The following is a 17,055-nucleotide window of genomic DNA, read 5'->3' as shown; positions in this document are numbered from 1 at the left end:
AAAAATGTAGAACTTACACCTTCCCCATCTCCCCCAGACTCCCTCTGAACAGGGTTGACTAATTTTTTTATTTTCTCTTTGAGTAGAACTTGATTTTTTTTTTACAACCCCAGAACTTTAGTGAGCTCATATCAATGGCCAGCACCTCCACTCTGAAAATTGTTCCAAGCACCACCAATTGCACAAAGAAGCTAGTGTACATGTGGTTCACTTTCACTGAGCCAAACTCGAATCTCCAGATCTTAGGATATATGAGCCTGATTCACAAAGGTAAACTAGCACTTTAGTGTAAGTCACAAACCAATTTTAGGAGTAGCATTTTCACAACTGTGGAGTCTCCACACTCGTGGCGGAGACTCTGCACAAAAAAGATAGGACAGGCCTATCTTTTTAGGTGCGGAGTCTCCGTCACATGTAAGGAGGTTCCGCAGTCATAAAGATACTACTTGTAAAATGTGTTTGTGAATAGCTAAAAATTATAGTCTTACACTAAGGTGCAAGTTTCATTTGTGAATCAGGCTCTTGGTCTGCACTGCGCTGGTCCGCAGAGTTGCTCTGTGGTTCATACTTGTACAGAGGATCGCATGTCATAAATAACACTATAACTTCTTAAACTCTGATAAATTATATTTATTTTAAGAAATATAATTGGAATAGACAAATACACCCAGAGAAACAGTTTTATGAGCACTTTACAATGGTGATTCTTAAAAGAAAAATACAAAAATACATTTAAAAAAAAGCTTTGCTTTATATAGTGTTAGGGGTCGTTGGAAGACAAAATCACAAAATACATTTTGGAACATTATATTTAAAATAACCATCATTATGACCCAAAGTACCAAATGAGAAAAAGAGAAAAAGAACAAAACCCTAAAACACTGTTGATAATATCATTTATAAATGCAAACGGAGTAAAACAGAGGACATGTTAGTTCCCTAGTCTTTACTGCAACATATTTCTACGTTTATATGAAAAGAAACTCCTCTGTAAATGCTCGACACAAACAATACACTGAGTGGAACGCAAGCAACTTTTTTCTTCAATTTGGGGGCTAGCTAATGCATGACATGTGTGTTCCTTGGGATTTGACCTTACACTGACCTATGTTAATGACGTATTTTGCAAGATGCAATACTAAAACTTCACTTCAGTTTACAAAACAATACAAAAGCATAACCTTGTGATACAAAGAAAATATTAGTGTGATAGATTCAAAATGATAAAGCATTTGAAAAGATTGGATACCCCAACATATGTTTTTTACAAACTAAACATTAAGTGGACGGGTTACTCTGTCACAATGGTGAGGGATAGTCCATCTGCCGAAATCTAAATCCCATAGGACATAATGGGATTTAGATTTCAGCATACAGGATATTTGTCACTGTTGTTACAGAGTAACCCACCCACCAATATCTAAATTGGGCCCTAAGTTATCTAAATGTATAAAAAATGTACATTGCTGGCAGGGGTTACAAGTAGGATTCGCCACCGCTAGCTGTGAAGCAGATCCTGCTCCTAATCCCAGGAATTATTGATCGCTTATGGTAAATCTTGAACGTAAATCTATGATGTATATACTTTTGTGGAAGTCCAATATTTCTGTACATTGCATTGGCATTGACATCCTTAAAAATAAGTAATTTGCCATTGTACATTGTAAGCAACAAGCTGCCGTCAGCATTCGACTGAAATGCCTGAGCAACTGACTGACAGGTCCTTAAATTACAAATGAAAGAAGCTCAGCTCTTCAGCACTTTTCAGCTCCACCTACTGAGGAGATGATTCTGCTATGAGATAACTCATAGGCCTGATGTGGAAAGAGGTCACTGGCAGAGGAGTTCACATTTCACTTGGTATACTTCTTCAAGGTGGTTGTATCTCAACTGTTGATGGAAGTCCAACAAATGTTGAACATGTGGGACATCAGCAAGTCTTGAATGCAACTACCTTTCAGGAGACCCCTGACACTGTGTCAGTTTTTGATCACAGCTTTGTACATTTATTTTTTCAAGTACTATTTACCCATTTAGATAGACAAGGTGGCAAATTATTTTTATGACTAACCCCAGATAGTTTTCAAACTCGCTCCTTTAGGTTTCCTGGGTCTTGTGTATTAGAAAGTGATTATCTCTTGTGAAAAGAGAGGGTAGGCACATGTAACAAATCTCTCTTTTGAAAAGAGAGAAGTAATGTAGTCAGTGGCATCCTAAAAGCTACCATACTGACAGTTTTTCACAATTTTAACAGTGAATATGCACCAGACAAATTTGCACACAATAATTTTCAGTTGAGAAATGTGCATATTTGTTGATAAATCTAAACCCCCCAACTGGATTTCACGTATGGATGGGTCGAAACCTTCATCCTATTAAAAAACAGCCTTTATAACCACACTAAGTTAAAACTATGACATGAGCAATGGAGGAGATGACCTGATTAGATCAGCAAGCTCATTTCTTGTCTAGATCTACCAATATAAAAACAGGGTCATAGTAGTACATCTGCTAAATTGTATTCATTTTACTATACGTATTACATTTTTATACATTTTCTAAAAAATTGTAATATCTAAAACAATGTTGATCGTGTCGCAAATTCTTCAAAGCTAGTAAAATCTCGGTTGTACTGTACAGAAGAATGATTGCACTTTTTTGTGTTGGTGTTACAGGCCATCGCTGCTTACGACTGAGCTGACGACAAATAACATTTTAAAAGGGATTCAACGTGAACTATCGTCGAAGAGTGGCTAAGCTGTGTGCAATAAAAGCATCCTCAAACCCAGTGCCTGGCCCAAGGTGTCTGAAGAAAGAGATATCGGCTGATTCGAACTCAAGGCAACAGCTGGAGGCGCTACTGAATCTTTCCACACATTCGTCCATTCCATTCTATACTGTTCAAATGAATGCTCATGTATGTGAAATAAAGAGTTAAGAGCAATGGTAGCACATTGTGTTACAGACGCACATCTAGGACAGACAAAAGAATGACCCTGGAAAAACACACTTTCATATTCAGACTCAGAAGCAACTTAAGGAGGGCATTTGGCATTCCGAACCAGACTCATTTTGGAAGTTTAATAACACAGTGACTTTGTGTACACGACTGAATAACTCGTAACTCTTTTGGCGCAAAGGGAAAAGTTAGTGACTAGTGGGTTAGTGCCCTTGTATCTTAAAACTACGCCACATCCGGTTACCCCGTCGCTCTGTGCATTTTCTCGCTCAAAGCCCAGTTGACAATGCCACTTTCAATAATATCAGTTTTACCCATTTTAAAATCTTGTTCGCTCATAATTGTTGCTTAAAACACAAATGGTTGGCCTCTTTGCACGCTCTACGGTACTAACTCTTTGGGCTGTAGCATCTTATTGATATACGGAGTGTTCACACAACGGGTTGGAGTGCTTCGGTTTTTTTCAAAGCATTAAAACCAATATCTCAGAGGCGGAGCATGCGCAATCAGTCCAGTGAGGAATAAAACTCTTCTTCAAGTGAAGTACTTTTAAATGCGGGTGAAAGACTGTATCGTCCTGTAAGACAAACATTAGACATTAGTGGTGAATCTTAGGACAAATTAAGTTTCAAAATGGAGAAGGAGGAAAACACGTTTTCCTCTTAATAAAATGTGCCTTCCATTGATCATGAATGAGTAGAATAACAAATGTACACACAGCATTTGCACAACTTTTTTTATTTTATTATTTGTTTATTAAATTTTCAATTTGCATACTATAAATGTAGAACATACACACAATGCACACAGTGACGGCAGATATTTCACAAAATAGTATGGCGGTCATTCTGACCCTGGCGGTCAAAGACCGCCAGGGCGGAGGACCGCGGGAGCACCGCCGACAGGCCGGCGGTGCTCCAATGGGGATTCCGACCGCGGCGGTAAAGCCGCGGTCGGACCGGCACCACTGGCGGGCTCCCGCCAGTGTACCGCCGCCCCATTGAATCCTCCACGGCGGCGCAGCTTGCTGCACCGCCGCGGGGATTCCGACCCCCCCTACCGCCATCCAGATCCCGGCGGTCCGACCGCCGGGATCCGGATGGCGGTAGGGGGGGTCGCGGGGCCCCTGGGGGCCCCTGCAGTGCCCATGCCACTGGCATGGGCATTGCAGGGGCCCCCGTAAGAGGGCCCCTACATGTATTTCACTGTCTGCTGCGCAGACAGTGAAATACGCGACGGGTGCAACTGCACCCGTCGCACAGCTTCCACTCCGCCGGCTCGATTCCGAGCCGGCTTCATCGTGGAAGCCTCTTTCCCGCTGGGCTGGCGGGCGGTCTGAAGGCGACCGCCCGCCAGCCCAGCGGGAAAGTCAGAATTACCGCCGCGGTCTTTCGACCGCGGAACGGTAACCTGACGGCGGGACTTTGGCGGGCGGCCTCCGCCGCCCGCCAAGGTCAGAATGACCGCCTATGTCTCTTACAGGATATTCGGGACGTGAATAAGTGATGGATTTATATCACTTTTCTGAAGTAAAAAAAGGGGCAAGGCAGTAATCCACAGCAGATGAACGTTCAAAAGCATGCATTTTTTGATAGGCTTCTTAGGACATGAAGAGGATTTTGAAGTTTATTTTTGCACAAATGAGTAGCGGCTAGACCTTCGCCAGAGAACGAGAGATTGGATAACTGAATTTAGATATTTGGCTTTTCTCGAATTCGCAGTTTGAACATTTTTGTTTCAGCAAAGCTTACATTTTGGGATGCCTAACAAGAGAAAAATTATGTATCATAGTTTGGAATTGATCAAAGTGCCCAAAATGATTTCATGGGTTGAATTGAAACCTTCCTTTTGCAGTAGTATAAGGCACCTTGGTCACCTTATTCGCTGTGTGTTGGGATGGCACTCTCGCCAGTCTACTATAAAAGCACGCACCTCTGTCCTAAGTGTTCTGACTGCATATCCCGATTTATTTTTGGCCCAGCTAACATGATAATCTGGTTTGCGTGCTGAGGCTTGGGCCTGCTCATGGTAAAGCCAAGGTCCAAACCCAATTCTGGACTACAATCCATTGCCTGGGTTGCTGGCATGCGGCAATGCTGCCAGCATACTACTTTTTAGAGATTCATAGCTTTGAGCAGACAAGTTTCTGTTTCAAGGAGTGTGTGGCCTACCAGCTCTATTCATACAAAGTTCTTTTGAAATGTAATACCTACATCATTGTGCTGACATACTGTGTGTTTGTGTGCATTTGTGGAGTCTATGTATGCCTGGTTGATGTACGCCGCATATGTGGCAGCAAGACTCTGTGTGTGGTATGAGTGCAAGAAAGTGGATTATTATTTGGGGTGGATGGTAGTCCACTACAAATAACAATGTCGCTGTTCTTGTTAGGTCCAGTAAAGTTTTCAATCATTTAAACCTGACCTCAATGCTGGAAGCTATGACACAGCAGACAGGCTTAACTCTAAACAATGTGTAAACAATTTAGACGTACCAAAATAGGCAAAAAGTCAAAACACAAAACAACAAAAATCTCGCTCCATGCAATATAAATAGAGAATAAGTTAATGAACATAAAGACACCACAATGAGAAAAATCCAATAAGGGGAAGCAGATATATAAGCTTTTAAAGTTTCAAATTAAAACAGCACCAAAAAGAAATGAGCACCAAGTGAGGTCATCTGGTTGCGTTTGACTGGTACCTGGGTGTGACTGAAGGCTGATGGAGCAGGAGTCAGATAGAGAAACCAAGGGTCTCATTTAAAGGCCCCTTGTGCCGCTGTAGCATGATTTTTTTGAAGCTACGGCGGAGCAGAACAGTCCCCCACCCCGCACCATATTTCCAAAGTAGCACAATATTACCATTGCGTCCGTTTGTGAAGCTTTGCGCCATATTATACCTGTGCAGGGTATAATGTATGCAATGTAGGCATTCCCCTGCACAAATCCCCACAGAAATGGCACAGTGAAATCTACAAGATTTCACTTTGCCATTCTGCGCTGTCACAAAGCCATTTTTTAATGTCTGCTCAGGGCAGGGGTTAAAGTGATGCTGTGCTGTTTTCAGTGAGGCCCGATTAGCAGTGCTGGACTAGAGTTAAACATTTTTGATGCTAGTCCAGCAATGCTAAGGTTTAGTGCCACAACTGCGTCACCATTTCTGATGTAGTTGTGGACACTGTGCTCCATGGTGCCGTTATGTGCAGGGTGATGCAAGAAAACTGCCATAACGATCACGATGTGCCAGTTTCTTGTAAATGAGGCCCCAAGTTTGTCTCAGTTGGAAGTTTTACCTTCTGACTTGGGGCCTCATTTACAAGAGCATTGCGCCACCAGAACGTCAATTTTTTTACGTTTCAGTGTTTCGATGCCCTGCTTCATATTGATAAGGCGACTTTTTGTGGCTTAACTACTCCTTGTAAATACGTCCCCTTTATACAAATCACTTTGCGTGAAAGGGCATGCAATGGGTGATGCTGTGGGCATTCCACTGCAACACGCACTGCATTTTCACACTGCCCCAGATTCACGAGGGGTGGAGTTAGAGTGGCACAATGAGGAGAAATACTTTGATTTCTCCTCGTTTTTGCTCTTTCTATGTGTGCTGCATTTTGCAGCACACATATAAAGAGGAAAACACCATTAATGATTGTTTATGTGCAGGAACAAACTTCTAAATCTCAGGTTTTTTACAATGTTTAGAGGAGTATACTTTGACACAGCCAAATCCCCCAGGACCTCATGAAACAACACTTGGGGGTCAAGACTCACTTCAGCAGAAGTCTCCAACAGGGTCCAGGCCAGGTTAAGTTGGAACTTGTCAGGCAAAAGGGATTCTAGCAGCAGGGTGTGTCCCTGTGACTTAACAGAAGGTTAACTAACTGACCTTTGGAGTCCACCTCTTTGTCCCAAATACAAACGGGATTAGGTCCAGCCTTTCAGGCCTCCTCACAGGTCTCAATGGCATGAGCAGTTTTCTTTGGCCTTCCACAGATCTAGTAGTGTTCTGAAGAGGATACCTAGGTTGCCACGTTTGTGCCTGGCACTAGCCTGTGGGTGGGGGTGACTCCTTGCCCCTCTCTAACCAATAGGGAAAAAGTGTTTCCAGGAGTAACCCTACCCCCTTTTGCAGCAGTTCCTGTGTGTTGTATAGTAGACTATCCCACAGTGCCTCTCTCTACCTAAACCCAAGAAGGCAGAGACTTTCTTTCCCTGTGCAGAGCTCCTGTACCCATCTGAAAAGTGTGGTTAGGGAAATGAGCAACACATTCTTAGAGGTCAATGAAAATTAGTTTGAAACAGTTCCTCTTCCAAAGTGATTGGGCGGAAGTCCGACTCCGAAGAGGCGGTTGCATCGCCAGCACCGCCATGGCAGCAAGACTCCTCCCACTGTATTACGAGCCGTAATACGGCTTGGAGGAGACTTGCTGGTGTGGTAGTGCTGGCGATGCAAGACTGTCAGGACCCATCCCCTCCCGGATGACCTCCTCGACGGAGAAAGAAAGTGATTGTCCGAAAGGGAGAGGGGTTGGAGAGTGTTGGGTGCATGTGTGTGGTGTGTATGTGTGCGAATGGGGGTGTATGAGTGCGTGTTTGTGAGCGAGTGAGTGGGGGTGTCTATGTACAAGTGTGAGGATGAGGGGGGTGGGTATGTGTGAGTGCGGGTGTGTAAATGGATGTGTACGGTTGATGGGTGTTTGTGGGTGCGTGTATTTGGTGCAGGGGGGTGTCTGTGTGTGCGTGTCTGCATGTGTGAGTGCGTGAGTGTGCAAATGAAAAGGGAGAGGTGAATCTGTGCATATGATTGAATGTGAATATTTGTGTGTGTGCGTGAATGGGGATGTGTGTCTGCATGTATGCGAGTGAATAAGGTTGTGTGTCTGCATGTATGCGAGTGAGTGGGGGTGTCTGTGTGAAAGTATGCGTATGCCGAGGGGTGTGTATGTGAATGCATGCGTGCGTGAAGGGGTGGGTGGGGTGTTTGTAAGTGTGTGAATGGATGGGGGGGTCTGCATGTGTGTGGATGTGTCCCGGCGACAGGAATTAGGATTCCTGTCCCAAAATGTGTTTCCACAAGGGCTTTTGTGGCGGGGTGACCCCCACAGAAAGCCTGACAGTCTGCAGCCTTGTATTCCGGCCTGTTGGCTGAGGCCAGCCGCCGAGATGGAGGTGCTCACTGCTGGCTGTGGCAGTGCGGGCCAGGCAGCATTGTGGAGATTTGGCATCTGCCAAACCCCACAACTTGTGATGTGGTGGTTTTTACCACTGGGTCCGCGGCGGTAAGACCACCACGGCAAGGCTGGCAGCCTGATGACCGCAAGCCATGTAATGAGTGCCATAGTGCCTAATTAGGGGTTACATTCACATTTAAAGTAGGGTTTAGGCCTGGAAAAAGGGGTTATCTTTGAAGGTTGAATTTGGAGTTTTAAAACTACACAGACAGGCTACAATGGTAGGCCTTCAGTCATGTTTCCATTATCAGTCTATAATGTGAGCTGCAGTCCATCACTTGACATTTTAGGACTTATAGGTAAGATAAATTATGTCAATTAAGAGTAAGGACAATTTTTACATGTTTTAGGGGTCAGGGCACATGCACTACGGCTAGCAGAGTCTCAGTGCACAGAGTCAAAAAACCAGCAGGACCAGTCCAAATAAATGGGGTGATCATGCAAGAAGGGGCCTATTCCTACAATGAGTATAACTGCTGGGACTAATTGGATCCATTTTGCATGGCCCTGTTTCAGCATAGCAGGATATGGAGGGTTGATACAGCTTCACTGGAGGCAATGTGTTGGCTATATCTCTGTGCTTGAACTGCAAAGAAGTGTGGACAAGGGAGAAAGGGCTACCTTTAAAAATGTAAGATTTCTTAGCAGTGCAGTGTTGTATAGCCAACCCAAAGCTTGGAGAATGGTAGGGGAGAGGGGCTGAGTTTGCAGGCTATACTGCTAAAGGCAAAGAAGTTTCCAGGCAGGGCCTACATTTTTGTCTGTCACTAGTTGCTACTCCAAGAAGGATAATGTCAGTCATGTGATACTCTACACTTCACTGTGACCATGTTTTGCATTTTCCTGCTTGGAACCAGCATCACCAAAAGCTCTCAGAGGGGCAAGACACCATACAGTGGTCAGGTGGTGTAAGAAAGTACCCTCTTTTCTGGTATGATTACCCCCTTTTTATGGGCAAGTGCAAAGCACTCCATCCCATTCTGTAATCTCTCTTTGGGCTAACAACCACACCCATGTCATGTCAGTCACTTACATTGGTTCATGGGCTTGCCTTTTAAAATCCGCTTGTTTTCATTTGTGAAAGGCATGCATACGTCATGCCTTTTCGGTGTTTAGCCCACATACGCATCACCGGTAAACTACTAAAAACATACAAGGCTTGATGTTTTCAGCGTGGTGTCCAGACTACTTTATCTGTTTATTTTCCACGCAGCGCAATCACGCTGCATTTTACTTAGTGCGATCGCGCTGCATTTCTTTCTTCTTTACAACGCTAATAGCTCTAACTCGAGCAGATGCAAGACCCGTTGCATTGAGAATGCTTGTTCTGCCTGATGTCAGTGTATTTGACTGTGTTCACTGGGATCCTGCTAACTAGGCACTAGCAGAGATGCCCCCATGAACTCCATGCCCATTTTTCCTGACTTCAAGAGTGCGAGGACACCATTTTACGCGTGTACTGGACATAGGTCAGTACCTATGCCCAGCTACATAATGATAACTCCAAACATAGGCATGTTTGGTATCACACATGTTGGAATCATACCCCAATGCTTTTGCAAGCATTGGTTGTATGATCCCATGCACTCTGGGGGTTCCTTAGGGATCCCCAGCATTGCAATTTCATCCTTCTGAGGGTTTCTGGGCAGCCCAAGCTTCTGCCACATCCCAGAAGCTCAAGCCCAGGAAGGCAGAACAAAGGATTTCCTTTGGGAGAGGGGTGTTACACCCTCTCCCTTTGGAAATAGGTGTTACAGGCTTGAGAGAGGTAGACTCCCCTAGCCACTGGTAATGCTTTGAAGGGCACATTTGGTGCCCCGCTTGCATAAACCAGTGTACACCAGTTCAGGGACCCTCAGTCCCTGCTCTGGCACAAAACTGGACAAAGGAAAGGGGAGTGTCCACGCACCTGTCCATCACCACCCCAGAGGTCTTGCTCAGAGCTCCTCCAGAGGGTCCCGGTGTTTTGCCATCTTGGAGTCAAGGTTGGCAGAGAACTCTGGGAGCATCTGAGTGGCCAGTGCCAGCAGGTGATGTCACAGCCCCCTCCTGATAGGTGGTCACCCAGCTAGGTGACCAACCCCCCTTTCAGGGCTATTCAGGGTCTCTCTCTTGGGTGGTTCCTCAGAATCAGATTGCAAGACTCCAGCAGAATTCCTCTGCAACCTCCACTTCGACTTCTGACTGAAGAAACTGCATCTGAATGCTCCAGGACCAGACAAGATGTAACAAAGAAGCAAGACGCCTCCTGCAACATTGTACCATAGCTCCTTTCAGCAACTGCAACATTTCCCCGGTTGTGCATCGTCTGAGGACAGCCCGTCTTCAGCCTGTGCCAGAAGGAAGAAAGAATCTCCCTTGGAGTGAAGGAGTCACTCCCCTTCTTCTGCATGCACCAACTGCAACAACGACCAGCTGCGTGGATCCCCTCTCCTGCTGAGCTGCGTGGATCTTGCATCATGGGTGGTGGACTGAAGTGGTCCCGACGGTCCTCTCTTCCAGTTGACCAACTTGGGTGGAGGTAAGCCCTTGCCTGCCTACGCAGGACAGTACCCCCATGCAGCATATCCTTCGCAACTGCCAAGGCTTTTTGGCATCTTTTCCAAGGGATCTTCAGGCATCTTGATGCTCCAGCCCCCAGTACTCCATCCTGCGACGCACAGCTCCCTGAGTGGTTCTCTGGCGCCCTGGGATCACTTTTCGTAGTGCTGCGTGGGCTCCTTCTTTTACTTTTCTGTCCACGTCCTGTGGTACTCCTGTGGCGCTGCCTGTGCTTCTGTGGGGTCTCTGTGTTGCTGAGGCCCCCTCTGACTCCGCCTCCTGGGTACAATCCACCTGGTCCTTCCAGTCCCTGCAGCTCCACTTTTGTCTAACCGCAAGTTTCGTGTGTGCAAAGGTTTGTTGGTGGAATCCAAAGACACAAACCTGACTGGAATCCTCCTTCCAGTGTGTGACATCACCTGCATCCTCCAGGAACTTGACTTCATCTTGTTGGGTGCAGTGCTAACTCTCCTTCTTCATTGTCGACTCACCTCTTGCGCCTTCAGTGTGGTAGGTAGGGGCTCCTTCCCTCCGCTGTGCTTCTTGGACTTGGTTCCTTTCTTCCACAGGTCCTCTTGTCCAGGAATCCACTGTTGGTGTCTTGCAGTCTCTTCTGGGCTTTGCATTCTTCTTCTTCTCTTCTAAGTGGGTGTTCTGGGGAATTTACAGTGATTTTTTCCTGCTTTCCTGGTCACTGGGGTGGGTTGTGGTACTTACCGTTGGGCTTTCCTAGTACTCCCAGCTCCCATCTACAAACTCCACTTACCTACGTGGGGTACCTACTCTTGCATTCCACTTTTTTAGTATATGGTTTGTGCTCCCCCTAGGGCTATTTCTCTCTATTGTGATTTTCACTAATTGCACTGTTTTCTGTTTTTATGGCTATTTCTGCATACTAGTGTATATAATGTGGGTATTACTTACCCCCTAAGGGAGTATAGCCTCTATGGTATTTTTGGTATTTATGTCACCAAAATAAAGTATTTTTGTAACACTGAGTGTTTTCTTTCATGTGTGTAAGTACTGTGTGACTACAGTGGTATTGCATGAGCTTTGCATGTCTCCTAGATAAGCCTTGGCTGCTCATCCACAGCTACCTCTAGAGAGCCTGGCTTCAAGACACTGACTATACTACACTAATAAGGGACATCTGGACCTGGTATACGGTGTAAGTACCATACATACCCACCACACACCAGGCCATCCTTATGTAGGTGGCCATACAGTGGCCAGGAAGAGCTCATCGAGGCTAGATATCTGTCTGACAAGGTCCAGATGAGGCAGTTGGCTTTTGCTAGGAAGGCTCGGATTGGGAGAAATTGATGAAGGTCCCTCACTGGCCAGATACTTTTGGCACCTTTGCCTGGTGAAGATTTCCAGGGCCTTAGACAGTGGAGGCACATTCTCTACCTAGAAAATGACAGAGTGTGACCAGGAAAGAGCATACTCTGCAGAGTGCGGTGAGACCAGGGCTGGTGTCCACAAGACTGCCAATTTTGTCAGAGGTGATGCGAGTCACACCTTGCTTGAGAATCTGTAGGTCTGCATTGATACCTGCTGGATCTGAAAGGGAAAGAGATTGCCTGTGGGTTTGATTTATACTTTGGCAGAAAAGATACCACATCAAAAATGTGACGGATATCCTGTCCACCATCTTACAATTACATGATATCCTATGGCATTTGTAATGCAATGGTTGGGATGGTTGTTATGTTTGTGATGGAGTATCCCATCCGCCAAAGTCTAAATCAGGGAATTGTGTTTTGTCCTGAATGTGCATACTGAAATCCCGCATGAGTGCTGCCATTAAATTATTTGCAAAGATAGCTTTTGAACTAATCCACATGAAGGGTGGAAAGTGTATGCTCAGTTTAATTATGCACGCCCCAAGCAGATATATATGCACACCTCCGGGGTTGTCCAGGAATTTCATATTTTTCTGGCTCAGCTGAGGAGCAGAGACCAGGCCTTTTGTCACTTTGATGGGTCAAGTTTATCTTGTTCCCCAGCAGAAAAAAACAAAGGCCTCCCAACCAATATGGATCAATTAAACATGCTTCACTCAGCTCCTGAGAAGGAAGGGGCCAAGAAGAAAATCTGCATCTATTAATTAGCTATCACACTGAACCAGGGTTAGGACAGTCCAGGTGCACTGAACAAAGGAGGAAGCCCAGACCTCTGAAACCAACACAGGAGAGGGCTCCTCTTTGATGTTTTGGTGGGAAAGGCTCTTGCAGTGATGTCAGCAAGGGGCAGAGATGAGGCACCCACAGGAGATGTGACCAATGACTTCTGGATACACTATCTTTAACTGTCCCAACAACCTGTGCAGAAAGGTTGGGACAGGGATAGAGGGGTGATATGGCACTTTAGGATTAGGCAGGGGTACCAGGCTATTAGAAACTTCTACCCCCATTTAAAAGCTCTTGTGTGAGGGAGAGTCGTTGTTTGATTGGGACACTGGAACTGGATGGTGGCAGCAGCCATGGACAACTGGAAGGATATGGCTCCTGATGCCCTAATGGGCTGAGGACTCTGCCTGCATTCACCCCGGGACCAATAAGTCTCTACAGGACCAGGGAAGCTGGTTCCCTTACACCCACTAAGGACCAATTGGGGGAAGATCTGGAATTCTGAGCCAGAACAAGAGGAGCACCAAAGGACAAGAAAAAGGAGCAAGGCTGGCACAAGGAGCCAGTGTAAGTAGATCCCTGAAATGTGTGCCCTTTCCAGATTTTATGATGCTAGATACTGCTCCTGGTGGCTCGAGCAGGAGAAAAATAATCCCAAGATCATCATATATGACCCAACGAGGCCAGAGTTATGAGCCTCCTTTGATTTGACCTTTGACCACCCAGCAAAGAAACAGAGCATGTGGCGCTCTGCTGTATTTTCTTTAAACACCCCATGGGGTGGGCCAGGGCCCGGTGTTCTGTGTGAGCCACTCACCTGAATTCCAGGCGTTCTGATGGGGTGATGACAATTCCCCAATCCTGGTGAGGACTAACGTGACTGCGATGAAGAGAACATTGCCCTCTCGCAAGGCCTCAAGGGGAAGGGGGTTTTGGTAAGAAAAAAAAGAGAAAATACCAGCTTCATGACTGCAGAATCAGACTGCTGGATCCTGGACTGCGTGTCATGATGGGGTTTTGATTTCTCAAAATACCGGGTTCTTGGTTTTTTAGGATTCTGGGCTGCAAAAGAAATACTTCATTAATACATTGAACTTGCATACACTATTGTACTTTGCATAATGTCAATTATTGTTGACACGTTGTGCATACATTTCTATATGCTGAACAAGTCTCTTCCTCTTTTACAATATTTTCAGAGTCTCTGAAGCAATTTTTAAGCTCAAAAGCAATCAACTTGACTAAAGGGCTTATTTGCGTTCTGACGTAATCCTTGCCGAAAACAGTTTTGATAAACTTGCTCTATCATTAATCTCCTAATTCTCAGGGGAACATTTGTTAGGAAATGCATCTTTCCTTAATGTCAGTTTAGCCACTTAAACGATAAATCATGATAGTTCTTATTGTCATAAATTATGTAAAAGACAGAGCTCTGTTTTGTTTAACTTACGCGATTAGTCTTTCTTTACCTGGAACTGAAGTTACTTGTTTGAAAATTTCAGAAGAACCCAAACTGGGTTTTTCCACCTTACTTATTTTCTCGCTTTTACAGGAAATACGTGATCATTGGCAGAAGATGGAAGAGGAGAGCTGGAACCCGGCAAGAAGCAGACTGGAGGACGAGGGTCCCTGGAACTCAACTGGAGGCTGTCCAGAGCACGAGAAATGCTGGAACTCGACTGGAAGCTGATTGGAGAACGAGGAACACTGGAACTGGACTGGAGACAAGCTGGAGAACAAGGAAATTGACTTGCACTGAAACTCTACTGGAGGGGGGCTGGAGTACAAGGAACTTGACTTGACTGGAAACATGTGAGCAGAGCAATAGGTACAAAGCCAAGAAAGGCCTCAGGCTTACAAGCATCCTTAAATAAATAAATGTGCATATATGCCTTTTAGCAGTTAATTGCTTGTTAAGGAAATGAGCAATTATCCTCCTGATTGTGGCACATATTCAATACAGATTACATTGTGATGAACACATGTTTTCCCAGTTATAGATGGAGCTGGTGGAAAGGCAGTTGGTTGCTTGTTAAGGAAATGAGCAATTATCCTCTTGATTGTGGCAAGTGTTCAATACAGATCACATTGTGAAGAGCACATGTTTTGGCAGTTACAGTTGGAGCAGGTGCATTAGTTATAATAAATGAGACATTTAACAAGCAATGGTTGTTGCAAACTTGAAATTCAAGGATGTAATGAATCTACCCAAATAAGTCTGCATGTTGCAAGCAACAGCATCTTACTGTAATCAAGCTCGTAGATGTGCTAGTGTACCTACAACACCCGGGCATCAGCACAAGCTCATGAATGTTTAATGAGGTCAGGATACCACCAGAAAAGAAATGACCTCCCCACATGGAGCTTGCAGGGCAGAAACAAGCTGCTGGCTCCTGTGCCTGTAGAGAAGGAAACCGGCCGGGTGAGAGACCAGCTGGGGCAGCTGTGGGATGGCTCCCAGTGCTCCCCCAAAGTAAAGGCAAGCTAGTGTGCTCAGGTGGGGCCAGGCACTCCCAAAATAAAAAAAGGAGAAAAAGCTACTTCCTGGGAGACTGTGCCCCATAATGTTGTGCAGGGCTTGTTTACATACAGTTTTCTTTCTTGTGCTGGTTGCAGGAAGGCAAGGGCACCACCAACCTGAATTTTGAGTACTGGGGGAGCCACAAGGAGTGCAGCAGCCCCTCTATGTGAATAGAGAAACGGACCCTAATTTCCTAGGGTCATGAAAAGCATGACCCCCAGGATTCCCCCATTATTTTTAAAGTGTTCCTAAGGCACTACAGATAGTAGGGAAGCGCTCTACAGGGGCTGGTTCATTAGTTGCATTTTATGTGGCCTGTAGGTGCATAAAAAATACACAGGCACATTTAATGTAGATTTCACATTCTGTATTGATAATTTAATGCTGACAATGACATTTTGTTATCAGTGTTGAAATGCCTTCTTCACATTACTTATTGCATTTACACAGTTATGACCTTCAGTGAAATGATGGCGATTTTAATGTTTGAATTATATTTCTTTTAATGTGGTGAAGTCTTGATAAAGTGATTCCCCCCTATATTGGGATGTGTTATCTGATATAGGTGGAGTATTACTTTGATTTTGGGGGTCATGACCCTTTAGGAGTCAATTGTAATTTCAGAGTGTCACCAAGGTATTACAATCTACCTTATGTATATATTTGTAAATGAATGTACTGGGCAATCCTTAATTGACTGATATTCTTGCGTATCAGTAAATTGTGATTACTAGCCCACACCACCGCCCGTCAGTAGGCCTTGGACTGCTCTGCTTTGCTACCCTGAGAGAGTCAAGTGCTACAAAGAGGTTTTAGGTGTCCAGTAGGGCAGAGGTCTTCAAACTCATGGGTGTGTCTTCACCAGGGGGTCTTTGGCTGCATTCCCAGGATGGGCACATACTATTCTGTAACTACTTGTAATTGCAGATGGCCTGGAGGGCCGGCTTTGTTTATTTTGCATATTTCCAGGCTGCCTTTATTTGCATGCAGCAGTTGAAGCTCTGAAAAAAGTATGTGAACTGTGACCCTGGGTGCCATGGAGTGGGGGGCTCAGTGAGTGGGGTGGAGTGGTCAAAGATGTGGCTAAAAAGAGGACAATATTGTCTATTTTTTCACTTAACAGGTAACAGCATCTATACTAATTTGCATATGTTAAATTAAATATAAATGCAAGTTAAACTAATCAGTAGAAAATTAACTCTTTTATGTTGTGAAACCACTGTTGACCAATGTGATCACTGCAGAGTCACAGAATTGAATTCTAGTTGGTGCAGTGCGAAATAGCGGCTTGTGTACTTATAGGACTGCAAGGTCCCAGCCTGAGGAAGCAAGCACTGTGAATATGTAAGTCTTCATTTCTAACTATAGTGTTAAGCAGGATCACCCGATTTATGCGATTATGTGGCAGCAGCATTTTCCACATAATTGTGGATTTCCAGCACTTGGCACATAATCCATTATCTGCTGCAGAATCTGCAGATTTGCCTTTTTTGCAGAATTATTTAGTCAACCCTGCAGCATAATTTTGTCCTCCCTTGCCAAATATTTGGCAAGGGAGGACAAAATTATGCTGCAGGGTTGACTAAATAATTCTGTAAAAAAAGGCCCTGGTGATAACTAATCATCCTACACATAGAAACATTTTTTTTGGAGGTGTTCATTAAAAGAAC

At 44.8% G+C, this 17,055-nt stretch overlaps 1 protein-coding gene across 5 annotated transcripts in view; it reads right to left on the bottom strand.

Annotated features, from left to right (window-relative positions):
* Positions 1-615: 615 nt before the first annotated feature.
* The window catches only part of LOC138296696 (adhesion G protein-coupled receptor F5-like), a 1,100,568-nt gene continuing 1,084,128 nt past the window's right edge, over positions 616-17,055 (bottom strand). For all 5 annotated transcript variants that reach the window (XM_069236068.1, XM_069236070.1, XM_069236069.1 and 2 more), the window contains one exon: positions 616-3,536. In XM_069236068.1, the coding sequence (XP_069092169.1) occupies positions 3,466-3,536 (71 nt within the window). In that variant the 3' untranslated portion in view covers positions 616-3,465. The remainder of the gene's footprint in view (positions 3,537-17,055) is intronic.

Source organism: Pleurodeles waltl, chromosome 5, assembly GCF_031143425.1.
Source record: "Pleurodeles waltl isolate 20211129_DDA chromosome 5, aPleWal1.hap1.20221129, whole genome shotgun sequence".
Classification (NCBI taxonomy): Eukaryota; Metazoa; Chordata; class Amphibia; order Caudata; family Salamandridae; genus Pleurodeles; species Pleurodeles waltl.
This window is presented reverse-complemented; position numbering and strand designations above follow the sequence as displayed.